Consider the following 26,043-nt stretch of genomic DNA (forward strand, 5'->3'; position numbering starts at 1 on the left):
TGCCAGACTCCTCTGGTATGAACAACCTTTACACGCTTTCGAACTCGGAACGTCCGTTTGTATGGTACACCCACATCCCCAGCCAGCCCTGGTTTTCACGAGTTGGAACAACCATGGACGAGTGGTAGGCAATCGTGGGCCTTGCATGAGGGGCAGAGCTTGCATTCCGGCACCATCAATACTTCCGATAGGTGTAGCCGCCAGGGCCCTCCGCTAAACCGCAAACTTTGAGGCTCTCAACGGCAACTGCCTACTACTGCCGTCATCAGCGTCCAGTCCACACTTGACCGCTGATAGCTTCCATCAACATCATTCCAACATTGTAAGCCGCTCCAGAGAGCCTGCACGCCGGTTCCCCGCACCAAATGCATCGCATCTGCCCTGCCTTCGTCCTACACCTCCTCATCCATCTATAAGAGTCCCATGGTCATGTGAGCCTAACCTCCCACCACCCGGCAGCACCGCTCACAGCTCGATGTTGCCCTGAGGCTCGCCGGCCCGCGGCGCATGCGTCGTGCCGGTGTGGCTGCCGGTGTCGCCACTGGGGACCACCTTGTCCTTCGCCGCCTTCATGGCCTCTGTGGCCTGGGCGTACGCGTCCTGAGTGGCCTGGCGGACATCTGCACGGGGCGTGCGTGTGTGTACGTGCGTATGCGCGTGTGTGTTTGTTAGAGAGCACACGGGAAGGACACGCCTGAATGCGTGTGTGTCTAGGAGCACTGGTGCAGGTGGTTGGGCGGCTGGGTATGCAGGATCGATGTGATAGGCCATGATGACTAAGGTAGGTAGTACTATAGTTCATGTCGGCGAAAAGGCTCAGGCTAGGGCCCCTGCAATGGGGACTGTCCCAATTAGTACCGTTACCATGATGTACGAGCGGGGCGCATATGGGCAGGCTGGAGAGGCACGCGCGCGCATGCGAACACGCACCTTGCAGAGTTATGGTCGCCTTCTCGCCGGCAGTGTGGGCGGCGTGGCGCGCCTGCTGCTCCGCCTGCTCGGCGTGGGCGGCCGCCTCCACGCGGGCAGTGTCGACAGCGCTCTGTGGGCGGACGCAGACGGATGCAGCGTAGGTGGATGGATGTTGCTGCTGTGATGCGTGGCGGCATATGCGCGCATGTGCGCATGTGGCGTGCGCGAGACCTTGAGCTGCTCTATAGCCTGTGAAGGGTGTTGTGGACCCCGGACCCGCAACCCTGCCCCGCACCCTAGCGCACCCGTGTGCCGGTCACGACGCTTCGCGCGGCGTTGTACGCAGATTCGGCCGCGGACTTGATGCCCGAAGCCACCTGCAGCAGTGAGGGAGCGGGCCAACGGGTTGTGACAAGGACCAAGTAACCAATAAGGAGGGCCGTCAGGCGGGTGTTCAATGCGGGCCGGTGTGCCCTGTGGGCATCGTAGATAGCGGGGGTGGGCTGCTGCCGTAACGACGCACGACGAAAGCTGCTTCCATGCGTGCATCAAGCGCAGCCACCGTTATCCGCAGGGCACTAACACGCACACGCACACGCGTCCACATGTACGCCACGCGCGCCTTTCACACGGTCACAAATAAAAAACTAGTCCTGTGTCTACGTGCGTCTCCCTACCTTGTCAGCCACGCCCGTCGCGGTGTCTGCCACCGTCTCCGCGGAACCCTGCGCCGTCGCCTGTGCCGAGCGCGCCGCATCGCCCGCGCTGTCCCGGACCGCGCTGGCCGCGCCTTTCACGCCCTCACCCGCCTTGTGCGCCGCCCCCGCCGCGGCCTCCTGGGTGCGGCCGGCGGCACCTGCCACCGCGTCCTTGACCGCCGTCGCCGCGCCCGCTGCCTTCTCCGCCGCCGCGCCGCCGGCGCCCTTCACGCCCTCACCCGCCTTGTGCGCCGCCCCCGCCGCGGCCTCCTGGGTGCGGCCGGCGGCACCTGCCACCGCGTCCTTGGCCGCCGTCGCCGCGCCCGCCACCTTCGCCGCCGCCGCGCTGGCGGCGCCCTTGACGCTGTCTGCAACACTGGCGGCGGCGCCCGTGACGGCATCCTTGACGGCGCCTGCGGCGCCGCCGGCGCGCTGCCGCGCCTGGTCGCCTGCGGCGCCCGCCGCGTCGGCGGCCCGGGTGGCGGCGTCGCTGGTGGCGGCGGCGGCGGCGCCGGCGGCGGCGCGGGTGCGCTCGGCGGCCTCCATTGCTGCGTTCTTTGCGGTCTGGGCGTCATGGCTGGTGGGCGCGGCCTCGGTGGCGGAGGCGGTCAGGTGGTCAGCGGCCTGCGGGTGGGAGTGGCGGTGGCGGTGGGAGGCGCGGTGGGCGGGTAGGGCGGAGGGCGGCTGAGAGGAGCACGTGGGCGTGTGAGCAAGGAAAGCAGCAAGGAGACAGGACCGTCCATGCAGACCCGCGCGCACCTGGTGGCCCCCGCCCAGCACCGAGCCCACCGCCTCCTTGATCCGCTGGCCCAGCCCCCAGCCGCCCGGGTGCGCGGCGCCCTCCGGCCCCGCCAGCTGCTCCTCGCCCACCTCCACCGCCGGCGTCTTGAGCGTCACCTCCTGCGGGTGCTCCGGATTCACCGACTGCCGCAGTCGCGCGCAGGGCGGGGGGCAACGGCCACAGGACGGGGGGCCAAGGTTGCAGGGGCCAAGGCTTATCGAGGGTGGTATTTGAGGCGGCGAGCAGCTCCGTAGGCTGCTGGGGCTCGCAAGCGCTGGGCGGGGGCATGAGGACTCAAGGTGGGGCAGGAAAGGCCGAAAGCAGCAGCCCCTGACCCGCGGGTCCTGGCAGGAAGAGGCCCGCTGCTCTCCGCGTCACGGCAAGGCGACAACACTAGCAGGCGCCCCTCTCGCCCCAATGCGTCGAAACCTTGCGGCTGCGACAGATCGCACCTGCGGCTCGGCGTGTTTGCTGCTGGCCGCGGCGCCCGCAAGCGCCAGCAGCAGCGCCAGACCCAGAGCGAGCGCCGCGTGTCGCGAACTGCGAGGTGGCTGCATGTTGGCTAGGACTATGTTCACTTGCTGCAGGTGGGTAGATGGTGGAGGATAAGATCGGTGGAAGCAGCGCTGGTATTACACAGGTGAGGAAAGACGGCGCCCAATGAAGGCTCGTCCCCCCGATCCCCTGTCGGGTGCAAGAGATAACGGGAGCTCCCACCCCGCGTGCGCACGTTTGGCATTCAAGTCGCTTATCCTCCTCGCCCACCACGCCCCCGGCCCCAGCCTCCGCCGCGCCCCCCGCCCCCTCCTCCACGCCCACCTCCCCCTCCCCCTCCCCCTCCACCACCACCCGCTCCACCTCCCTTGCCTCGCCCCCCACCTCCGGGGCCCTGCCAGCCGCCCTGCACTCGCTCCACCCCACCCGGCGGCACGTGCTCCACAGCTCCGCCCCCTCCTCCACCTCCACCACCACCGCCATCTCGTGCGCTCTGCGGCCGCCCTCCCCGATCGCATCCCCCACCATTACCACCACCACCGCCACCTCCTCCACCCCTGTGCCCGCCACCACCACGGCCGCCCCCACCTCCACCTCCACCTCCACCACCACCACCTCCGCCGCCGCCCGCCGCAGCTGACCGTGGCCGGAACTCGGGCATGTAGGCCTGCGGCAACAGCAGCGGCAACACATGAAGGCGCAATTGAGCCATCGTTTTCACAGCTCACGCCAGGAATTCAGCAAGATGCAGACGGAAGGACTGGCAACCCTCCACCTCACGCCGCCAACTCCTTGCCTGCACCCACCTCACGCGCCCTGCCTTCGGGCCTGCCGCCGCGGTCCGGCACCTTGCCGATGATGATGCCCTTGATGCCCGCGCCAATGGGCGACGAGCGCTTGCGGCCCGCGCCCGCACCTGCCCCGGCGCCTGCTGCAGCTGCTGCTGCTGCGGCTGCGGGTCCGTCCAGCGCCGCCACCGCGGTGGAGGTGGGCACAGCCGTGAGCGCCACCACGTCGGCTGGCCGCAGGCACCACACCTCCTCCAGCGCCACCTGCAAGCCGTACACAAGCGGGGCACCGCGAAGGCATCACGCGGCCGCTGCTTCGCAGGAGGCCACACGCCACGGCCGCCGTGAGGCAGCTCACCCGCATGGCAGGGCACCCAGTTGCTTCGGCACTGCTTCAGGCCCCAAGGACTGCGGCACAGCCGCAGCCCCGCTGGCCGCGACGCCCAGCGCGCAGCCTGGCCCCCCCGGAGGCCTCCGCTGCTCACACCCCAGCACCCGTGCCGTGCCGCAGCCCCCACCTGAGGTTGGGTGGCCATGGCTCGCCGCGCCGCCGCCGCCACACCAGCGGCCTCTTGCGCCGTGCCCTTCTCTTCCAGGCGCGGAGACCACTCGAACGACTACGGCACCGCACGGCACGTGGGGCACACAAGGGGCGAAGAAGGGGCACGTAAGGTTCACGCCCGGGCGCACGAGCTCAGCGCACCCAGACTCCCCACTCGCCTCAGCACCCTCGCCTGCACTGGATCCCGCCCGCGCCAGCTGCACCCCCACGCAAACACCCGCACCCGCGCTAACCTCCGAGCCCTTCAAACTGATGTGGAAACCCCACCTGCAACGTGACCTTGGCTCGCTCAATGAGCACCGACCGCCGCAGCGCGTACTCCTGCGCCAGAGCCGCCTGCATCTCGCCCAGAACCGCCAGCTTCAGCCACAGAGGCGCACACACACAGGGCAGGGAAGGAAAAGGAAGGGTGTCATTCTGCAAAGTCGGGTTGGCGTCCCGTACTAGGTTGGTGAACGTAAAGGATGGGAGGGAAGAGGGCAAGGGGAAGTCGATGCCAAACCCTAAATGTTCACAGGGGGAGCGGGCGTGGGGAGCGGGGGCGCAGCGAGCTATGAAACAGGCTTGCAGTCAAGGCCTGCTGTACAGCATTGAGCCAGTCCCAACAAGCCGTGCAGCCACGCATGCCATGTAGCCCTCGCTGCAATGAAGGTTACGCACCCGGGGGCCAACCCCTCGGCGCCGAATCGCCGCGCTCAGCCGCACCACGCCTTCCCACTCCGCCCGTCACACGCACCTCGACCCCGACACAGGCACCCTGCCAGCACCCTACGGGCACACCTTGCCACCGTCCCAACCAGCTCCAGCAGCCCTCACCTGCTGCGGCGTGTAGTCCTCCCGCCGACAGATGGGCTGCAGGAAGGCGGGTCCCACAGACGCCACCGCCGCCTCCGCCCGCGGGACCAGCTGCTGTAGCAGCAACAGCGCGGAAGCGCCGCCGCCCCCGGGCCGTCCGGACGTGGAGGCGACGGCTGCAGCACCGGTCCCGCCCTGATCCTGGCCCGTCGGTCGCGATACCTGCGGCGCGCGAGCGTGTTCTTCTGTCACAACAATAACCACCCCGCGCCCTGATATTCATCACAGCACCTAGCAGACATGAGGAGGCAACAGCTCGCTCGCTTCAAGTCCTGCACGCGCCTGCACGCGCCAGCCCTCCGCCCCAGCAACCCGCTCCTGCGCCCTCACCTTCAGCGCCTCAGCAGCCAGCCGCAGCGCCCGCGACACCTCCGCCGCATGCGCCTTCAGATGCTTGCCTGCCGCCACTGCCTCCGGCCCTGCCGCCGCTGGTTGTGCCGGCGCCGGTGCCGCGCTAGGTTGCGGCTTGTGCGGCTCCTGCGGATCGGGTTTAGCAGCCGCCGCCGCCGCCTCCCCAGCCGCCGCCGCCGCCGCCCCTGCAGGCTCTGCCTTTGGCGCCTCAGCCTTCGAGAGCGCCAACAGGCGTGCCGCTTGGAGTGCGCTCACCAGCTGCTCCAGCACCTCCACACGCTCCTTGCCGGGTGCCGCCAACTGGCCCTGGGCCTGGGGCTGGCCGGCGCTGCCTGCAGTCATGGCGGAGGCCGCATGCAGCAGCGCGGCTTAGTGGCAGCGTGGGCGTGTCGCGCTCCATGGCGGCAGCGGCACCACCGCCCGAATACGGACGGGTCGGCACCAGGTGGCAGCGGCGGCGGGCCACGTGCGTCAGGCGCCGGGTGGCTGCCGCGTAGGAGCACTGTGCGCCCATGCACAGTCCTTGACCAGGGCCCGCCGCTGCCACGAGTCAACCAAATGAAGCCCCCCTCCCGCCCTGCTGCTCCTCCTCCTCCTTCTCCTTGTCGTCCTGGACTACCTCCTCCTCCTCCTCCTCCTCCTCCTCCTCCTCCTCCTCCTCCCCCTCCTCCTCCTCCTCCTCCTCCTCCACCACGCCCCGTCTCACCGTTCACGACCCGCAGTAGCCCCGCCAGCGCGGCGTCCAGTTTGTTCATCTGGGCATCACGCTGCGAGGCCGTGGCCGCACGCACCGCCTGCACGGCCACAGACAGTTGCGCCGCGTCGCCTGTGCACGAGCCGGGAGAGGGTGTTGCGTGCGGCGCGCATGGCTTGTGGGTCGTGGCGTGTGCGGCGTCGTGGCGTGTGCAGGTGACAGAGCGTGTCATGAAAAAGAGTTTTGGGGGAAGCGCAGGCCTTGTATTGCCCGGACACACGTCCCCCGCTTGCCCCAGAGGCCCTACTCCCGCGGCGGAGCTCCAGCACCCTTCGCCCTGCCACGCGGCCATGAGCACACGCAACCGCAAAAGTAGCGCTAAGGCGCGCTTACATAGCTCATGGGGTCCGAGCGTGGCCAGGAGCGCGTTCGCTAGCCCAGCGCTGAACGCCCTGAACACCTCGCGCACGTCTTTGCTGTACAAGTCGAACGCGTTGACGCCCGTTTGTAGTCTGCAGATTGTTTGCCAATACAGTCAGCTTGGCTCAGGGGCTTGTGGGGCAAGTCTGACGTCCGAGTCAGCGGGATCGATGCATATTGTTATGCAGGCCTTTGTGACACCAGCAACGGCTCCGCTGGTGCACCTATTGTTTTTATACTGCAAGTATGTGGTTTGATGTCCCTCCCGCCTTACGCCGGGGACCCTTGCACTCGCGGGCCTCGGAAAGAGAAAGGAGGTTGTGCATGCAGCGTGCTCGTATTGAAACATGATAGCTAACCATTGATAGCTCACCCACCCGACGAGCTCCACGCGCGAGAGCAAGTCCTGGGCCCGGCCTTCTAGGTCCATGTGTATCGTTCTAATTGATATATCTCGGCATATTGTTATACATATGAATAGAACCACTTGCCAGTAATGAGGCCGCGTCCACAGCTTCTGAGGCTGGCCCGCCCGCCTGGCGCGCCCATGCACACACGGCACGCCTCCTGTCCATGTTCACTCCAGACCGCCTTCCGACAAGGCGTCAACCGATGACCCACAACCTAAACCATCCTGACACTTTGAGTTGCATAGCATACATGGATATGGATATTGCTGCGCCGCAAGGGCGGCACTTCTGCATCGCGCCATCAAAGAAACACACACTACATTGCGTGCAAACATTTTGTTGAGTGGTGTGTGTCCGACAACCAATTCTGGCATCCTGCACATTCGTTTCCTTGAAGCATCGTCGATAAATGGTGCGTACTGAGTCTACCTTGACATGAGCATCCCTGTGCCAAGAACACACGTCAAACGGCTCCATCTTTCAGGATGTGCAGTGAATGCCATGCACGTACGTGTACTGCGCCACAGCTTTGGGGTCACCGCGTACACGGAGCTGCCGTCATTCACACCTCGTGAGTCGTGACTGGGTTAGCACCGCTGTGTCGGCATTATCGCGACACGTCAGTAGTGAGGCCTACCATCCACTAGAGTATGGTTTTTGCACTGCAAGCGCCACGCACCGCTATCCGGATTCATACGCAACCCGACCTGCTCTTGAAGGAAACCTTGGATCCACAAGTGCCGTTGCTGCTGTTACGGCTTTGTGGACCCAAAGTCTACATCTTTAGCTGCTGCATCATAATCGCCAGCTGCTTGGCCACCTCCGCCGCACTGGGCCGCCGCTCCGGCACAGGGTCCCAGCACTGCGCCACCAGGGCCCGAAGCCCCGGCGGGCAGCGCGCCTGGCCCAGGTCCTCCACACGCGGCCGCTGCTTGTTGTCACACACAGCCACCGCAATCTGCACGCATGCGGGCCCAAATCAGTTCGGTCCGGCGTGAGCGAATGAATGCCCCAAACGCAGTCCCGAATGCCAAAGCCCACGCACCTGCAGCATGTTCATGCCCCTCCACGGCCTCGCGCCCGCCAGCATCTCGTACAGCATGATGCCGTACGAGTACATGTCGGAGTGGTGCGTGATGACGCAGTTGCGCGCGTCAAGTGCTTCCGGCGCCATGTAGGGCGCTGTGCCCACGTCCACGTGAGCGGTGATGAGCACCGTATCTTGAAGCCGCGACAGGCCAAAGTCCTGTGCAAGGAATGAAAGCACACACGTGGCCGGAAACGCTCAGTCCGTACGTGCTGACAGCACGGGACAAACGCACGTGCATGTATGGACAGGAGCCAAGCTCTCAGGAATGCCATGAGCAGCCCAAGGCCCGCCGCACCGCTATCTTGACGACGGGAGAGGCGCTGTCGGGGTCTGAGACCAGCACGTTGGCGGGCTGCGGCGAGCGCGAGTGGGTGGAGCATGAAAGAAGTTTCAGGAACAATGGAGGCGTAATGAAGGCCCGTCCCTCAGGCGGCAGCGCGCATGGCCCCACATGTCCTGTACACGATTCTGGCCCAGTCAAGCAAGCCGGAGTTGCACGCACGAAGCAGCCACGCACCTTCAGGTCCCTGTGGATGATGGTGGGGTGCAGGTATGCCAGTGCGCGCGCAACCTGCAGCGCGATGTGAAGCACCTGCGAGACAGCCAGGAGAGAGGGGCGGAGGGTTGTGCACATCAGCGCTGGATGTGCAGTGGTCGACTACCGATGCCCATCCATCTGCAATCAGCCAAGCCTAGTGGTGCTGCAGATGCAGCTTGCCTACCTTTGGCAGGGGCAGCAGCGGCGCCTGGCTGCGGGGCGATAGGCAGCCGCCGCCTGCACCAGCGCTGCCGGCCTGCGCCGCTGGGCCAGCCGCACTCACACCGCCGTACAGGACCTTGTCGAGGGAAGTGTCCATCAGCTCCACCACCAGGCAGGGGCAGGCGGGGCTGCGGGGAGGGCAAACATGGAGAAGGAGCGCACAGGAAGGATGGGTGAGGCAAGGCACACATCCACGCACTGCGATGCTCAGCGCTAACACGCGCACGGTGAGCATTGACGGCTCTACACCCACTTGAGGTTCGCGGCCAGCAGCTGGACGATGTTGGCGTGCTGCAGCCGGGCCAACACCTCCACCTCCTGAGCCATGGTGCGCCGGATCGCGCCGCCGTGTGTTAGGGGAATCCACGGCTTGGCTTGCAGCCGGTCCACCGGCACAGCACCTGCTGCGTCCAGGGTCGACACCTCTGGCTCTACGTACGTGTCCGAGGCGTCACTGTTCGCTGTCTTGCCCACGCCCTCCCCCCCGGCGTCTGTGTCGTCTGGGGACCACTTCTCCCCCGCCGGTGGCTCCAGCAGCGGCTGTGGCGATTGCCGTGGCGTTCTGTCCCCGCCAGAGCCGACATGAGCTACCGCACCGCCACGCACGGTGTCTGCTACTTCTCCCGCGCCGCCTGCCAAGCTGCTGACGTGCGGCATTGAAGGAGCGTCAGACAGCAGCTGGCGTTCTAGGCGTGGCTGCTGCAGGTGCAGCCCTTGATGATTGCGCCCCGCCACATTGCTGCTGAGCGGGTTGAGGACTGAGGAGCCGCCCATGCGAATGTGTGCGAGCTTGAGCGGCCGGAAGGCTCCAGGCGAGGCCGCTGCTGAAGCCATGGCGTCACCCGCATTCGCGTGCTTGGGCACCTGCTGCTCTGCCTCTCTCGCGCCAGCTACCTGTCCACCCAATGGCGACGGCGGCTTTAGCCCTTCGGATTCCTGTGTCAGTAGCGTACCTTGCCCCACATCCACAGGGCTGAGCTGCACGGCGCCGTCGTTGCGTTTCAATCCTGCTTCTGTGCATCCTGCTGCAGCCCCTTGCCCCAGCAGCGCTGCATCACCGCCTTGTCCACGGTCCTGCAGCAGCAGGCACTGCGCCGCCACGCCTGGCGTTGCTGTCTGAAGCAGCGACAGCACGCCCTGCCGCTCCGAGGATTGCGCAAAGCCCAATGTTGTTGAATTGCAAGAGGCAGAGCCACCGGTTGCCGTGCCGCCTGCTGCTGGCTGCATTGGCGTCAGCGTCGTGACACCGCTGGGTCCGAAGTCCGTCCCGTCCCACCACGCCGCGGAGGAAAGCGCAGCGGGCGCCTGAGTGGCTGCAAGCGCCGTCAGCGCCGCGGCGGCAGCCCCTGGCCGCGCGGCCGCCGCCACCAGCACTCCGTTCTCAGCCGTCGGATTACTGCTGGCTTCATGCCCACACTGCGTGTGCCGGCTGCTACTGTCTTGCTGCGCTGCCGAGGGCGCGGCCGCTGGGACCTCCCTTTCCGACGGGCTGCTGCCTCGGACTGCGGCTGCTGCGTTCAAGCTAAAGGCAGCTGTGGTAGGCCAGCCGCTGCCGCCATCAGCGGGCAAGGCAGCGGCGGCTGCTGGCACTCCTCCGCCTGGCCCATGCTGCGTTAGGGACACCAGTAGGCCACGGCTGTTGACTGTCACTGCGCCTGCTACTGCTGGAGATGGAGACCCCGGTCCCAATGCAGCGGCATCGCTGCCACCGTGCGCGGCCGCCGCTGCGTTGAAGAGGCCCCGGTGCAGCAGCTTCACCGCCACCCGCCGGCCGCACCACACGCCCTGCACCACACGCCCGCACGCGCCTGCGTGCATAGCAACACACACGGACCGTAGTAAGGCGGCATCCAGGTGTACATGCAGTGATGCAGGGCACCGTGGCAGCCGCGGGCTACCTGACCGCGTCAGGCTCTGCTGCTTGCCTCAGTGCCGCACTCAGCAGCCGCTCACCTTTCCCCAGCGTGACGGGCAGCAGCCGCACCTCGCCGCCGCCGTAGCCCAGCTTAACGTCGAGCGGGATGTGAGACTGGAAAGGCGTCAGGGGCGTCACAGGAACCAGCGCTAGCTCGTCCTGGGGTTGGGCGCAAAGGCAGGTGGGCAGGTATGGTAGAGAGTTAGACAGGTAGGATGAAGCGTCGAGGTCAGTGCTATCCGTAGATGCCTAGGCAGTGTCCATCAGGTGTACAGTGCTGCACACCGACAGCAAGGCTGGTCAAGGTCCGGCGACATGTGTGTGTATGTGTGTTACAGAGCACAAGGAAAACAAAGCGGAAAGACACTGTGTGCGTGCGTGCGTGTGTGTGTGTGTGTGTGTGTGCGTGCGTGTGTGTTTGTGTGTGTGTGTGCGCGCGTCTTCTCAGCCCGCACCTCATTACTGGGCTCCACGGGGTCTGCGCCAAGGACATGAACAATTTCTGCGCAGTAGAAGCAAGGGAAGGGCAGCATCGATTTAGGACAAGACTTTCGTAATGCAGTGAGAGACGTGTTTCCCAGCAACTGCCTCGCTCACGTACGTGTGGTTCCGGAGGTCATCTCTGGGGCGCTCCCTGATCGTGGACCTGACATGCCGTCACAACCGCTTCCAAGCACTTTTATATATCCCCCGCCGCTGACGCCGCTTGATGCCAGCCGCGCCCTGCCGGTCAGAGGCATATCGCACGCAGCCGCTTCCCGTGCGGCATTACTGCCCACTGACGTGTACGCGTTGGGGTCATTCCCCGCTGCTGTTATTAGTAACTGTGCGGCCGCTGAACTGATGACGCTGCTCTGCACGCTGCCCATGCTGACTACAACGGGTCCTGCCCTGCTGACAGCAGAAGCGGATCCGTTGGCCTGGAAGTGCCCCTCCTTCGTCAGGAGAATCTGCTCGTGCGCGGCTGACACAGCAGACGTAGAGCCACTCGGATCCTGGCTGCTACTTTTTGGATCCCCTCGCCCCTGAGCCTGCCGCTGGCGGTGAACGCGAGCCACGAACAGCCCAGCAACAATCAAGGCGAGGCCAGCGAGGCCTGCGGCAGGTCGAAGAGGTTGCAAATACTGACGAGAGTAAGAAGCAGTAGGTGCAGGCGCATACCGGTATTGTGATAGCAGCGTTAGCTGATAGGTATACAGCAGCAGTGCGCATACAGGATCGCACAACATTTGTACGCGCTCACCTCCCAAGATGCCACCTAGAACCGGTGCCAGCGGGATGCCCGAGGCGCCCGAGCTGCCGTTGCCATTTGCTGCAGACTGCGCCCAAGCGGCGTGCGTACTGTTGTCAGTTGTGTTGCCGCTGGTTGTGGTGGTGGCGGCTGTGGAGTTTCCAGTTGTGGTGGTGTTGGTACTCCTGCGCCTGTACGGGTACAAGCTGTAGTAGCAGCCCACGTAGCCCCCATTCGTTTTGACGCATTCGTCCGTCATCAACTGGTCACACTGCGGGTACGTAAGGGGCAGGGGCACTTCTTAAACTCTGTTCGCTCGGCATCGAGACTCGGCAGGCGAAGCGCGGCACGGGCGAGCCGGCAGGGTACGTGTGGCACTAACCACCCCTCGCTCGTTTATTTGACACTGAATACACTGTTTCTGCTTGGTCCCACGGCACGAGTAGGGTAAATTATGTATGGCTGTGTGGCAGCCCGTGCGCAAACTCGAGACACGTGTGGCTGGGCGGCGGCCCGTCTGGATGGCTATAGCTGCACGCACGCATGTACGGCATAAGCACGTGCAGCGCGCGCAGTTGGGGGTGTCGGTGTTTAACCGTGCAGGAGGTGGGAAACCGTGCCGCATCTGCCGCCCGTACATGCACACGCAGGCACGCACACACGCACCCAGTACGGCGCGTTGACCAGCTGCATGACGTATCCCGCGGGCGTCTGGCGGTTGAAGGGGTCCGGATCATAGGCGTACATGGCCTGTATGTTGGCGAGCATGCAAGGATGCCAATGCCACAGCCGCGTTACCGCATGTACAGGTGAGGCAGAGGCTTCCGTCCTGATGGCTGGTATAAGGCGATTGCTGAACTGATCCGCATGGACACAGCAGTTCATTCCGAAATCCGCATGCATGGCCGTCGCGGCCAGACGTCCTGCTGTCTTCTGCAACGCTTTGAGGACTGCTCGCTCGCTCACACTGCTTCACGCCGCGCAATCAACGCGGCCCCATGCATGTTGTCATGCTGCTAGCGCACTCGGCTCACCATGTCATTGTAGATGCCGCGCGCCGGCCAACACCTCGCCATGGGCGCGGCTGTGCTGCTGTTGACGCAGTCCGGCGGTCGTGGCACCGAGGTCCCGGTGCTGTTCTGCGTACCAGGCACGAAGGAGGGGCGAGGGATGGTGCGGCCAGAGAGGCCCATTTGGGACACCGGTAGACAGCTACCTGTGGACGAGTGGGCACAGCAGGTCGACTGGTTGGCAGCTTAGATGAAAGCGGAATGGGAGGTGGAGTGCGGGTTGGCAAGATCAACATGTCGTAATAACTGAGAATGCCACCACGCAATTGATGTTGCGCCGCTGCGCTACTGAGCGGGCTGGCGGGTAAACGCATGCCGGCGGCTAGATAGCACCCACAGTAGAAAGATGGCCATGACGTTAGATGAAATCCGTGTTCGAGTCAGCAGGTCACCACAGGCAAACAGGTAAACTGGCAGCAGGCGCCGCGTCCAGGCATGCATACCGGTCATGCGCAACTCACGCTGCCACAGCGCCGTCTCACGCAGAACCACTATCGGCCAGGCTGATGCAAGAGTGCTGTTGGGCAGCGGCAACTCGACAGCGAGCAAGTCCAGGCCCATGAACTGCAGTTGTGTCGCACAAGCAATGCTCGCATGCATGTCGTATGCGTAGATAGGGCGGGCTTGCCAGCAGGAACATACGTGCACCGTGTGCGTCGTGAGTACGGCAAAGCTTGCTTTTCTGCCCAGCAAGTGAACCTGTCGTTTGCACCCCGCTCCCGCGCCCGCTCCAGCTCCCACTACAACTACTACACGACCACACCTGGGGCAAGTAAGTTGTCCCCCGCCTGTGCACCTACCAGAAATTGCGGCTGATCACGCGCCTCGTGAAGCACGAGGCGTCGGAGCGTGAGGGTGTAGCCCGGCGCAAGGCGCACCTGCGGACGTGTGGTTGACGCGAGTGGTTGAATGGGTTGGTGCCGTAACTACTGCCTGAGTGAAGCTGGTAGGTACCATACACAAGATGCCAACAGCCTAAAGCTCGTGTAAACTCCAGGCATACACGCGAGGCTAACTTGCTAGCCTTGCCCATGACTAACAACATTAATACTACCCGAGACATCGTGTGCCAACAAGTATCCCATTCTCCGCAACCACCAGCAAGCCTCCTGAACCACACCTTGGCATCCCGTACTATGCCCACTCCGTCCACATGGGCGGTGTATCCAAAGTCGGTGATGGGCCAGGCGGCGGGGTCCGTGTGGGCACCCAGGAGCGTGAGGTTGCGCCGCACCTCCACCACCGGCTGGGCCACAGGCGCCCAGTCCGCCTCCGTCAGTGACACACTGCTCGTCAACACCGCAACCTGTCAGCAGCCCCGAGGGCACGAAAGGATACTTCGGCATAAGTCCATGTGTGTGGCTGTTGTTTGGTTTTGTGGCAGCCAGAACGCCCCACAGCCGCCCAGCCGCGCAGCCGCCATCACTCGCCCTCACCCCATCTATCTCACCCCGCACCTACCTGCACGCCCGGGTCCGCAATCGCCGCCACCAGTTGTGCCGCTGTGCTCACGAGCACTGCCCCTGCACTTGGGTATCCTGCCGCTGCCGCGACCTCAGCGGCATCCACGCCCGCGGCCCGGTCTGATGCTTGCAACAGCCCGCGCTGCTGAGTGCTGCTGGTGCCATCATAAGCACCCAGTGGCAGCGGCAGAGGCAGCATCCCCTGGTGCCTTGCGACAAATCTACCGCAACAAACCGGCACCAGAGCCAGTAGCAGCCCCAAAACCACCGCGAGCGACGGTGTTCGACGTGTCGGCGTGCGTGTGTGAGGTGCTGCTGCTGGGGCCCACCTGCACCGTCGTCCCTGCCTGGGCTCCTGCGGCAACCAGGACCTCTCGCCGCCCGCCATGCCATTGAACCTCATTGCAGCAGGTTGGAAAGGTACACCTGCAGCCGGTTGGAACAGCACAACGCCCAAAGCGTACAAAAAAAGCGCTTATACACGACGGAAACCGGCACGTGTGTTCGTCACACTTGCCCCCCACATGGACCTCGAACAATTGGCTAGCCGCATCCGGCATCCCGACCATTGGTTGTGTACGAAAGAGCAAATCGTGTTGGAGGGGTATGTCTCTGACTCAACGCGCATCGCCAACGATGCAGCCATGCGGACGCAGCGCCAACACCCGCTCACGCCAAAAGTACAGCGACAAGCAAGCATCATCAAGGGCATCCCAATCAGGACAACAGCGTGGACAAATGGAAACAAAAGTTTCCATAATTGCATTTGTTGCATTCCTCACCATGGACACGCATTACGGAGCGCTTGTCCTGAAAATGGCACCTAAAAGCTTAATCTCTGTCAAACGGTCGGCGCTTGAGCGTGGCAGCAGCCTGCGTCTCCGTTGACCGGTCTTGCCAGAATTCCGCATATACAGTGATAACCGGGACTACAGTCACATGACAATGCGTTTGTACTGTTACAGAGGCAGGTTCATGAATGACGAGGGACAGTAGTCGAAAAATGGGTCTCCTCTTGGTTTTGTCATACGAAGTACAGTGGCAAGAAACAATTTATGATATGTGTGCGCTCTGCTCGTGACTCTGTTCCACCTGATTGTATATGAGGCTCCAGCTCGCTGGCCCGTGTCATGACGCTGTACCGCTGGCTTTGTCGTAGACACCTTGGTAGGCCTTGGTGGCCCTCGAGCTCCTCAGGCGCACATCCGGAGTGCTTGAGTAGTGAAGTTGGCTACAGTGCGCACGGTCGTGAACTTTCATTCAGCGACTTGAAACTGTAGATAGCTCGAAACCAGGGGCGCCCCCCACGGGCGCCTCCGCAGGCCCCCGCCACCTCAGTCAGTGTTTCTTGTCGACTACTTGCAGGGGTTCCCTGACTACTTGAGGAGCAGTTGCCAAGGCTGTCTCCCATCACGCCGTGTGATGTCGAGAGGCGCTGATTGCTTTCAGGTGGAGAGATGGGGAGTGGGAGGGGGCGGGCGCGCCGAGCAGGGGGCCAGAGGGGCCAGGTATCGGAGGTCGGGTCGTCGGGAGGCGGGCGTGCCGCCCCATGCTGCCCCATGTGAAATGTCTGTTTACGAGTGAGACCCAAAATGCCAGCAAGTGAACAAACCGATACCGTAAAGCAGTAGTTTTCTGCTAGTTCTGTCGCCGCGATAGCGCGACACTCGCAATTGTCGACAGACGACAGCGCGCGAATAGCAGTCAATTTGGTGGCCTGGGGTCCAAACGTGATGGCTTTTCCCAAGTTCCTCCTCTGACAGCGCACACGGAGCGGGAACCTCTCAGTGCCTCAGAACTTCTACGTAAGTCATGCTCAAGCGGTTCTCTACAATCCAATAGAGCACAAAGTCGGCCGCATGTCTTTGTGTCAACATGACTGGTAGCAACTTTGCTGTTGTTTTGCGTGGACTCCCACTGCTGTCTGGGAGCCATCGGCCGGCCTTAGCCTGGCGTTTACTCCGAGCTATGAGCAGGAACTCATTTAGAGAGTGCTGCATATACGGATGCCGGGAGAAAGATGGCAGGCCGCGACACGTCAGGGGACCAGCCTCCCCGTGCGCCAATCCTGCCCTTTAACCCGGTCCGCACGTGTGTGCTATTCCCTGGCTCTGATGACAGGCAGTCAATCCAAACCTGAGCTCATAGTTTGCAGCTGTTAGGCGGGTGCGGCGCGGCTGGCTGCTGTGTGAGTCCGCCTCAGTATGGCGTGGCTCAGACGGCAACAGCCAGCTGCGCCTGTCCAGCGGTGGTCGTCACGGCGTCATGTAGATGCATATCGTCGCACAGTGGCAATGGCGGTATTGCTGCTGCTTGGGCTAGTGCTGGAGCCGCAGAGTCTCAGTGGAGCCGTCGCACGGCACCAGGGGATGCTGCCGCTGCCGCTGCCACTGGGTGGTTATGACGGCACCAGCAGCACTCAGCAGCGCGGGCTGTTGCAAGCATCAGACCGGGCCGCGGGCGTGGATGCCGCTGAGGTCGCGGCAGCGGCAGGATACCCAAGTGCAGGGGCAGTGCTCGTGAGCACAGCGGCACAACTGGTGGCGGCGATTGCGGACCCGGGCGTGCAGGTAGGTGCGGGGTGAGATAGATGGGGTGAGGGCGAGTGATGGCGGCTGCGCGACTGGCTGGGCGGCTGTGGGGCGTTTTGGCTGCATGCCACAAACCCAAACCGCGGCCGCACACATGGACTAATGCCGAAATATCCTTTCATGCCCTCGTTTATGCTGTCAGGTTGCGGTATTGGCGAGTAGTGTGTCACTGACGGAGGCGGACTGGGCGCCTGTGGCCCAGCCGGTGGTGGAGGTGCGGCGCAACCTCACGCTCCTGGGTGCCCACACGGACCCCGCCGCCTGGCCCACCCTCAACCTCGGATACACCGCCCATGTGGACAGCGTTGGGAGCGTGCGGGATGCCAAGGTGTGAGCAGGCTGGGGGAGCTGGGAATCCACTGCTGAGGGAGGGCGGTGTGTAGGAACGCCGCAGCTACCAGCAACGAACTGAGCAGTTGCGGGATTACCGGTGCAAGTGCACGCCGCCCCTGCTGCTGCGTGTGTTACCATAACTGTCTGCCTGTTCTGTGTCGGTAAATGATGCAGGTGCGGATGGGGCCTGGCTGTATCATCACCTTCCAGCACCTTGTACTTACGGACGGGCGCGAGCTGCCACAGTTCCTGGTGGGTGATGGGGGCGGGCGGGAGCGGGGTAGCACGCAGGCAGTGGGGGTGGCCTGCTTGGAGTGGCTTATGCTGAGGATCGTCGTGGGATTCTGAATGGACGTTCGGGACGTACCGAGGGGCCTCGCCCACGTTTCACAAAGGCTTGGCACGTGATTACACCGTGCTGACATTGCGCAACTCTCTCTGTCGCATTGTACAGTTCGTAGGCCTGGACATTTTTGCCCAGTCACCGGTACCCAACAGCACACTCGCCGCCGCCTGGCCGCTGGTGGTGGTGCATGAGGCAGCGCTGTGGCAGCGTGAGTATAGTAGCGATGACGTCTGTGGGCCGTGGCCAGCCAGGGCTGCAAGCGGTAACGCACTGCTTGCTGGACTCAGCGGCGGTGTACCAGCAGGGCGCTCGGACTCCCTGCGTGGGTCGTAACCGCCGCGCTTGGTCAACATTCACCTCATGTCGCTGGCATCCACTATGATATTATGCCATCCACTAGCTATGATGCCCGTCCCCGCTTTTCTTGACGTGCCAGGGAGTTGCCTGCCGCTGTCGATCAAGGGCTTGCCGAGCCGCAACCTGCCGCGGCCGGCGTTCCTGCCGGGCGTGCAGAACAGCACGGGCACGTACTTGCTGCGGCCGCCGAACTGCACCGATGACGCCAGCGCGCCGCCCATGACTCGCTGCTGGCCGGCACGGGGCCTCCACCACGACATGGTACGCGGGGCGGGGTCGTTGCATCATCATCACAATCACTATCGCTGGTATCAGTGGCCGTGCAGTGCTGCCGTGGACGGGTCAGGGCATGCACTCGGCGGGTCGGGCCAGGGCGGGTCAGGGCGGGGAGACCAGCCAGCAGCGCGGCTGCGAGGCGCACTCCGGCACTGTTATGTGCCAGTCGCAGTTCACCACGGAACTATGCAAGCCGCGGGTGACTCCCCACCCCTAGCAACATATCCTCCTCAGCAGTTCATCAGTTCTCGCACGAGCCAGTCAGACTCGCGCTGTGACACACGCCTGGCCAACGGCGCCACCGAATCCGGTCGCACTTCGTGTCCTTCTTTCGCTCTCGCGCAGGCCATGTATGCCTACGACGCGGATGCCTACGACCGCCAGACGCTCGCAGGCTATGCCATGCACCTTCTCAACGCCACATTCTGGGTAGGTAGCAAAGTGCGGCTGTTGTTTGATACAGCGCACTTGTTAGCAGCTTATGATAAGAGGGCGGGTGAGCTCGCGCGCGGGTGGGTGGGTTCGTGGCCGGGTCCGCGCCGCTCCATCCATCCAACCCCCCGAGTTCCGTACCAAGTTCTCATACCGAGCGCAGGACTTGCTCTTCATTGTATTAATCCAACCTACATATGACACGGGCACTTCATCAACCGAGCACATAACACGCATACCCACCTCCAACATGCCCCGCACGGGAAGGGCCGTACGGCGCTTAATCTGACACGACAGGCGAAGACATATTGTGGGGGGTATGTAAAAAGGTTTCAGGGCGAGCTTTGTGCACAAGTGTCGATTTCAATGGTCAAGGATGGCCAATGTTTGGACGGTGGCTGGCCTGCCCGAAATGAACCTACCCGGGTCGCCGTGCATGTGACATCCATGTGGTCGTGTGCTTGGGCGGCAGGGGGACAGCAAAGTTGACCACCTTCTGTACGGTTAGGCACCGACAACCCTGCTGTTGTGTGCGGCGCATGTTGCTCTGGCTGTATACTTATGATGGCCTGTGTCAAATACACGAAGGTGGCCTAGTGTTCCCCACACACCCTGCCGGCTCGCTCGCGCTCTGCCGACGAGTCTCGATGCCGTGCGAGTGAACTTCGCGCCTAGTGCCTAAACCATATGCTGTCGGCCACCCTTTTTTCGCCTCGTAGTGTGATATCCTGATGACCGACGAATGCGTCACCGCGCACGGAGGATACCTGGCCTGCTACTACAGCCTGTACCCCTACAGCCGGAAAGTCAGCCTGACGTCACCACCGCCTTCAGCAGCCCCGAACACAACAAGCGGTGGGGGCGGCAGCGTCTCCACCGCCGCGCAGGTGATGGGTGCCCAGTCAGCAGCAACAGCCACAGCGGAGGCGGAGGCGGGTAAAGGCGGCAGTGACAGCACGGGCTCGCCATCCGTCCTGGCGCCGGTGCTGTGCGGCGTCCTGGCAGGTGCGGATCAGGGGAGGTTGGGATTTAGCTGCGTAACCGAGCGCGGTTACAAAGAAAGGCGCTGTACCGAATGCGTGCATGCGTGGGATGGGCACTAGCTGTTCGCTGTCTCAGGTGATCCAGGCCAGCAGCTATCTGTCGTGTGCTGATGCGGTGCCGGCATGTATGCTTGCACAGAGCATCATGCTTTGCAGGCAACGTGTGCGTGCCTATCTGACCCTTGACCGAGCACACCCCGCCCGCCCCCCCCTCGGCACTTCAAACTTGTGATTCAAGCACTCTTAATGAACGGCTATCCCCCCCCCCGCCACACACACACGAACACACACGAACAGGCCTGGTAGCGCTGGCTCTGGGCGCTGGCCTGTTAGTGGCTGTGATCATCTACCGGCGGCGGCGCACACAGCAACATAAACAGCAACAGCGCGAGAAGGATTGCAGCAGCGAGTCGGCGGCCTCAACCCCACACGTCAGGCAGCTTCTGTTGACAAAGGCAGGGCAGGGCGTCGCCGCTTCCAACCCGCCTGCTGTGCCTGCTCCGGCTGCCGCCGGGCCCGGTGCTGGTCGCTATAACGACAGCAGCAGTCACGCACTCCCGGTGTCTTCGCTGGCTCACAAAAACAGATGCAGTAATGCCGGCGCCTCGGGAAAGTTATTAGCCTTCCGGTGCGCAACCGACAGCGACACAATGTCGATGCTGGTGTCGGGCGCCTACGGCTCTCATTGCCTTGACGCCAGCGACAGGGCTGGCGGCGCGTCGCCGTGTACACGTCCCAGCGGCGCCCCCTCAGCCGACACGCCCAGCAATGAGCCCACGAGCACGACCTCGCCCACTTGTAAGATCTGGCAGGGCGGAACAGAGCATAGCCCTGTAACAGAGGCCTGACTGTGGCTAGGATTGCTCGGTTGAAGTGCCCTGGTGGTCTCCTTTGACGAATCTGGCGATTGGCCTTCTCCCTGTTCCCCGCTGCAGACAACATGGCAATACAGACTGCACTCGCCATCGAGCCCATCGAGGAGGTAAGAATGAAGGAGACCGCGAGTATCGCTGTAGCTTTCTTCGTGCGCTTCTGCCATTCTGCGAATGGCTTGTGGACCTGCCCGGTACCGTTTTGTTTAAGTGCATTCCATGGGGCGCCCGTCACCTTGCCTCCCGGGTGGGGTCAGCATATGTTGCCCTGACGTTCACACTCATGTCCTTGTGCCCAACCCCAGGACGAGATAGCGCTGGTTCCTGTGACGCCCCTGACGCCTTTCCAGTCCCACATCCCGCTCGACGTCAAGCTGGGCTGCGGCGGTGGCGAGGTGCAGCTGCTGCCCGTCACGCTGGGGAAAGGTGGGCGGCTGCTGAGTGCGGCACTGAGGCAAGCAGCAGAGCCTGACGCGGTCAGGTAGCCCGCGGCTGCCACGGTGCCCTGCATCACTGCATGTGCACCTGGATGCCGCCTTACCACGGTCCGTGTGTGTTGCTATGCACGCAGGCGCCTGCGGGCGTGTGGTGCAGGGCGTGTGGTGCGGCCGGCGGGTGGCGGTGAAGCTGCTGCACCGGGGCCGCTTCAACGCAGCGGCGGCCGCGCACGTTGGCGGGCTGGGCATCGGCGAGGTGTTCCACGGCGCGCCGCCACTAGCGGCGGCAGAGGTAGCGGGTACACCTGTGCGCCCGCGGGAGCTCGTCACTCCCACGCCCCGCGGTTGGCTGCTTGATGGCAAGGAGCAGCAGCAGGTGGCATCTGCAGGGGCCAATGGCGGCCCGCTGCTCTCGGTCGGCATGCTCAGCCATGTGGCGGATGGCGACCAGCGCACAGGCCTGGCGCCGCCGACGGGTGCAAGCACGGGCTTGACGCTCGTCGACAGCTGCATGCGGGCGTCACTTGCTGTTCCTGACAGCAGCAGTGGACCGCAGCCGGTGCAGGCACCAGCAACACCACCTGTGGATGCCTCCGTGCCCGAGGCAACAATGGCGCAGCCGGGGCCTGCGGAGGCAGCGCTGCTTGCGCTTGCTGCGGCCGCTACCCCGGCAGCCCTGGCCATGGGGCCGTGGTGGCTGGGCACTGGCTCGTTCGGTGGCACAAAGGAGACCGGCGCGGTGCCTGTCGCGCAGGCTGCTCATCAGATGGGGGGCGTTGATGAGGGCAGCAAGGGGCGCGGCAACAGCCCCTCGGGTGTCGCCAGCAGCCCGCCCGAGGCTCACGCTGCGGCAACACCTGCGCATGCTGCAGCCCTCGACGCTGCAGGAGCAGCAGCAGCAGCAGCAGCGCCACCGGGGCAAGGGGACTTGGAGGAGCAGCTGCCTCTGAGGGTGGCTGGTGCTGGTCAGGCGCCAATTGCAGCGATGTTGCCGCAAGCCGCCGCCCGGCCACTTGGGCTCGCGAGCGTGCGCATGGGTGGCTCGTCCGTTCTGGATCCACTCAAAGCCGGCAGCGACGCCCTCGGCGCACGCGGGGCGCCGCAGCAGCTGCTGGCGCCACAGCCGCGCCTAGATCGCTCGCTGCTATCCAAAATGTCGCCAGACTCGCTCATGAGCATCAGCATCCTAGCGGACGGCGAGAGCAGCGCGATGGCTGGATGTCTGTCGGGGTGGGGCACGCGGCACAAACAGTCCCTTCCACCCGTGGCCGATGATGGGGCCACCGCTGCCACTGCCTCCGTCAGCACCATCAGCGATGGGGGCCCAAGCGCCGCACCGGTTGCGGCCACGACCGCAGCGTCCGCGAATGTGGCGGCTTCCATTTTTCCTGACGTGTCCACCCTCGACGACGCAGCAGGCGAGACGGCAGCGGCGGCTGCTGGGCGGCTCCAGTCGGCGGTTCGACGCAGGCAGCCGCTCACGCACGGCGGCGCGGTCCGGCGCACCATGGCTCAGGAGGTGGAGGTGTTGGCCCGGCTGCAGCACGCCAACATCGTCCAGCTGCTGGCCGCGAACCTCAAGTGGGTGTAGAGCCGTCAACGCATGCTCACCGTGCGCGTGTCAGGGCTTAGCATCGCACTGCATGGATGTGTGCCTTGCCTCACCCATCCTTCCTGTGCGCTCCTTCTCCATGCTTGCCCTCCCCGCAGCCCCGCCTGCCCCTGCCTGGTGGTGGAGCTGATGGACACCTCCCTCGACAAGGTCCTGTACGGCGGCGTGAATGCGGCTGGCCCAGCGGCGCCGGCCGGCGGCGCTGGTGCTGGCGGCGGCTGCCTATCGCCCCGCAGCCAGGCGCCGCTGCTGCCCCTGCCAAAGGTAGGCAAGCTGCATCTGCAGCACCACTAGGCTTGGCTGTATGCAGATGGGCATCGGTGGTGGAACACTGCATATGCCGCGCTGATGTGCACACCTCTCCGGCTCTCCGCCCCTCATTCCTGGCTGTCGCGCAGGTGCTTCACATCGCGCTGCAGGTGGCGCGCGCACTTGCGTACCTGCACCCCACCATCATCCACAGGGACCTGAAGGTGCGTGGCTGCTTCGTGCGTGCAACTCCGGCTTGCTTGACTGGGCCAGAATCGTGTACAGGACATGTGGGGCCATGCGCGCTGCCGCCTGAGTGACGGGCCTTCATTACGCCTCCATTATTCCTGACACTTCTTGCATGCTCCACCCACTCGCGTTCGTCGCAGCCCGCCAACGTGCTGGTCTCAGACCCCGACAGCGCCTCGCCCGTCGTCAAGATAGCGGTGCGATCGAGGGGCCTTGGGCGGCTCATTGCATTCTTGAGAGCTTGGCTTTTGTCCATACATGCACGTGCCTTTGTCGCGTGCTGCAAACACGTACGGACTGAGCGTTTCCGACCACGTGTGTGCTTTCATTCCGTGCACAGGACTTCGGCCTGTCGCGGCTTCAGGATACGGTGCTCATCACCGCGCACGTGGACGTGGGCACAGCGCCCTACATGGCGCCGGAAGCTCTTGACGCGCGCAACTGCGTCATCACGCACCACTCCGACATGTACTCGTACGGCATCATGCTGTATGAGATGCTGGCGGGCGCGAGGCCGTGGAGGGGCATGAACATGCTGCAGGTGCGTGGGCTTGCTTTGGCATTCGGGACTGCGTTTGGGGTACTCGCTCTCGCCGCCTCTTAACTGACTCGGGTCCGCCCGCGTGCAGATCGCGGTGGCTGTGTGTGATAAGCAGCAGCGGCCGCGTGTGGAGGACCTGGGCCAGGCGCGCTGTCCGCCGGCGCTGCGGGCCCTGGTGGCGCAGTGCTGGGACCCGGTGCCGGAGCGGCGGCCCAGTGCGGCGGAGGTGGCCAAGCAGCTGGCGATCATGATGCAGCAGCTGTAGATGTATATTTTGGGCCCGCAAAGCCGTAACAGCAGCAACGGCACTTGTGGATCCAAGGTTTCTTCAAGAGCAGGTCGGGTTGCGTATGAATCCGGATTGCGGTGCGTGGCGCTTGCGGTGCGTCGTAAGCAGCTCAATCTGTTCTCCATGCATGTAAGCTGCCTGTCTTATGGCTGTGCTGCATCGCAGTTCCCGTACTGCTCACTTGCGTTATCGGCGAGAACTGATGAAGCCGAGACTGCAGGTCTATTCATGCTATGTATGGGCGCTTATAATGTATGATGACATGCGCCGGGCCTCTCCTGTGTAGGGGCATGTCATAGGATAATGCATCGCTGTGGAGATGGGGGCATGCTTTCTTGCTGTCCTGGTATTGGTTGACGTATCAACACTACATAATTTTGTGCAGGGTTGCTGCCGAGGAACTGTGAAAAGCACGCTGTGTGGGGGGGGGCGACAGGGTGCTATTGGGTGTGCAGTGCTGCGTTGGGCACAGGCAATGCTGTCAGTAGTGCACAGGGTGAGCTTGGCACGCACTTTGTCCGACTCGTTCGTCGTGATGCATTACCGGCATGGGTCCTCGTAAAATCTTGTCAACACGCTACTGAGAATACGGCGATTACCAAATGCTTGCCACACCCGTCACCACAAGGCGTGCCATTGTGCGTTGCTTGCCTGCTGACTGCACGGGAATCCTGAAAGCTGACCGTATGTATGGCACGATGCCGTGTGCTATGTGATTTTGCAGCCCATTCCAAAGTTGCCCATTGAGTAAACCACCATGATGTGGGTGCTTGACAGTTGGTTGCTTCTACGCCATGTGTGTGTGTGTGTTTTTGTGTGTGCAAGAGGCTCACCAACTGGTATGGCCAGGGGTCACCCCTGGGTATGGTCTTGCCAATTGCAGGTGCGTGAGGGCGCGACGGGTACAAGGCAGGCCATGCGCGTTGTCTGCGGCGCCCTCCGATAACAAGCATTTCGGTAGCTTAGTTCGAAGGGAGCGTGCCATTTTATGTTTGCTTGGTGCGACAAGCTCAGCGGCAAGGACGTCGAGTGTAGTTGTTGTCGAAATACTTAAAATTAACAGACATTTGTATCCCGCGGCGTGGCTTGCTTGGTGGGCTAGCTTGCTGCCATGGATGCACTAATGTGCTATGATGGGGCAGGTCAACGGGCTTGACAGCTTGTGCTGGCAGAGGCATAATCAGTGGATGACGCCATCCCGGCGTCATTAATCCTGCTTGCATTTGTTTGGTGATGTGAAACCTGACAGTACCCTATTTATCTGCGGTCCTGACGGCGCCACACGGTCGTCGGCGCTCAGTGCTGCGCTGCTGATTGCACTCACAACCCTGTAACTTAAGAAATAACCCTGCATCGCTTGCACCTACTACAATCAATCGTATCGAGCTGGCAACAGGGTTGCACAGTACTCAGTACGTATTAGTACGTACTAGTACGTACTGAGTACTAGTACGCCTCTCCTGGGTCTCAGTACGCCACAAAATACACCAGGGGGGCAGGGGGCGGGGGTGTGGGGGTCGCCGGCGGGTGCCGGTGGCCGGCCGTGTCAATGCGTCGGTGGCACAGTGCAGTGGCGAGAGGCAACATAGACGCAACATAGGCAACGTCTTAAGCATATGATTCTGTGTGTGTCAGGGGTGTGTAGTTGCTCACAACCAAAAGCCTGATATCAGTGACACGATGGCCGATGCGATGTGCGAACCGAGCCTGCCCTGTTGGATACGCGCAATGGAGCTCTGGATGGATAAACTTGATGGCAAAACAGTAGGCGAAACAGGCTGCGCAGTTGTGGCAACCTACCCCTCAAAAATCCCCGGTTGAGGGCTTGAGGCCAGTTAAGGCCAGAGCCGCAGAGGGCTGCCCAGGGTCCCACTCCAGGAAAAAGCGTGTCCCCAGGGAGGCGCCCACGCGACGGCACCAA

General features: G+C 63.3%; 3 protein-coding genes across 4 annotated transcripts; 1 reads left to right on the forward strand and 2 right to left on the reverse strand.

Annotated features, from left to right (window-relative positions):
- Window positions 1-16: 16 nt before the first annotated feature.
- On the reverse strand, window positions 17-7,016 carry CHLRE_01g011750v5 (uncharacterized protein). Its single transcript, XM_043058317.1, has 15 exons — window positions 6,934-7,016; window positions 6,530-6,648; window positions 6,149-6,268; window positions 5,422-5,774; window positions 5,053-5,253; window positions 4,504-4,596; window positions 4,193-4,291; window positions 3,693-3,938; window positions 3,264-3,553; window positions 2,844-2,931; window positions 2,370-2,534; window positions 1,590-2,234; window positions 1,218-1,289; window positions 931-1,042; window positions 17-620 (listed from the first exon to the last, which is right to left on the reverse strand). The coding sequence occupies exons 1-15, from the start codon at window positions 6,984-6,986 to the stop codon at window positions 466-468; spliced, it is 2,811 nt and encodes a 936-aa protein (XP_042928231.1). The 5' UTR covers window positions 6,987-7,016; the 3' UTR covers window positions 17-465.
- A 54-nt stretch (window positions 7,017-7,070) lies between these two features.
- CHLRE_01g011800v5 (uncharacterized protein) lies at window positions 7,071-15,486 on the reverse strand. The gene is made up of 17 exons (XM_043058318.1): window positions 15,278-15,486; window positions 14,494-14,921; window positions 14,153-14,338; window positions 13,833-13,910; window positions 13,494-13,596; window positions 12,997-13,178; window positions 12,629-12,712; window positions 11,975-12,233; window positions 11,333-11,827; window positions 11,187-11,233; window positions 10,770-10,890; window positions 9,070-10,624; window positions 8,779-8,944; window positions 8,574-8,648; window positions 8,352-8,408; window positions 8,012-8,212; window positions 7,071-7,924 (listed from the first exon to the last, which is right to left on the reverse strand). Exons 2-17 carry the CDS (start codon window positions 14,692-14,694, stop codon window positions 7,742-7,744), a joined length of 3,993 nt encoding a protein of 1,330 aa, XP_042928232.1. The 5' UTR covers window positions 14,695-14,921; window positions 15,278-15,486; the 3' UTR covers window positions 7,071-7,741.
- A 100-nt stretch (window positions 15,487-15,586) lies between these two features.
- On the forward strand, window positions 15,587-25,468 carry CHLRE_01g011850v5 (uncharacterized protein). Of its 2 annotated transcripts, XM_043058319.1 has the most exons (18): window positions 15,587-15,944; window positions 16,259-16,300; window positions 16,617-17,065; window positions 17,229-17,414; window positions 17,594-17,671; window positions 17,874-17,973; window positions 18,202-18,383; window positions 18,744-18,827; window positions 19,550-19,835; window positions 20,171-20,671; window positions 20,809-20,855; window positions 21,051-21,171; window positions 21,317-22,763; window positions 22,893-23,058; window positions 23,193-23,267; window positions 23,433-23,489; window positions 23,633-23,833; window positions 23,922-25,468. In XM_043058319.1, the coding sequence occupies exons 3-18, from the start codon at window positions 16,790-16,792 to the stop codon at window positions 24,096-24,098; spliced, it is 3,984 nt and encodes a 1,327-aa protein (XP_042928233.1). In that variant the 5' UTR covers window positions 15,587-15,944; window positions 16,259-16,300; window positions 16,617-16,789; the 3' UTR covers window positions 24,099-25,468. The 2 variants fall into 2 exon arrangements, with proteins under 2 accessions (XP_042928233.1, XP_042928234.1); XM_043058320.1 differs by lacking the exon at window positions 15,587-15,944 and having other exon boundaries at window positions 16,107-16,300; window positions 16,621-17,065.
- Window positions 25,469-26,043: the final 575 nt, after the last annotated feature.

The sequence above is a fragment of the Chlamydomonas reinhardtii genome, chromosome 1, assembly GCF_000002595.2.
Source record: "Chlamydomonas reinhardtii strain CC-503 cw92 mt+ chromosome 1, whole genome shotgun sequence".
Taxonomy (NCBI): Eukaryota; Viridiplantae; Chlorophyta; class Chlorophyceae; order Chlamydomonadales; family Chlamydomonadaceae; genus Chlamydomonas; species Chlamydomonas reinhardtii.

Coding starts and splice junctions, on each gene's coding strand:
- CHLRE_01g011800v5 (XM_043058318.1), bottom strand. CDS start 14,694: ATGCTGCCTCTGCCGCTGCCACTGGGTGCTTATGATGGCACCAGCAGC. Junction 13,911..14,152: donor GCATAGTACGGGATGCCAAG/GTGTGGTTCAGG, acceptor ACACGTCCGCAG/GTGCGCCTTGCGCCGGGCTA. Junction 8,213..8,351: donor CTCCCGTCGTCAAGATAGCG/GTGCGGCGGGCC, acceptor TTCCTTGCACAG/GACTTTGGCCTGTCGCGGCT.
- CHLRE_01g011750v5 (XM_043058317.1), bottom strand. CDS start 6,986: ATGGACCTAGAAGGCCGGGCCCAGGACTTGCTCTCGCGCGTGGAGCTC. Junction 5,254..5,421: donor TGGCTGCTGAGGCGCTGAAG/GTGAGGGCGCAG, acceptor CGCGCGCCGCAG/GTATCGCGACCGACGGGCCA. Junction 2,235..2,369: donor TGCTGGGCGGGGGCCACCAG/GTGCGCGCGGGT, acceptor TCCCACCCGCAG/GCCGCTGACCACCTGACCGC.
- CHLRE_01g011850v5 (XM_043058319.1), top strand. CDS start 16,790: ATGGCGGTATTGCTGCTGCTTGGGCTAGTGCTGGAGCCGCAGAGTCTC. Junction 20,672..20,808: donor GAGCACGACCTCGCCCACTT/GTAAGATCTGGC, acceptor TCCCCGCTGCAG/ACAACATGGCAATACAGACT. Junction 22,764..22,892: donor CTGCTGGCCGCGAACCTCAA/GTGGGTGTAGAG, acceptor CCCTCCCCGCAG/CCCCGCCTGCCCCTGCCTGG.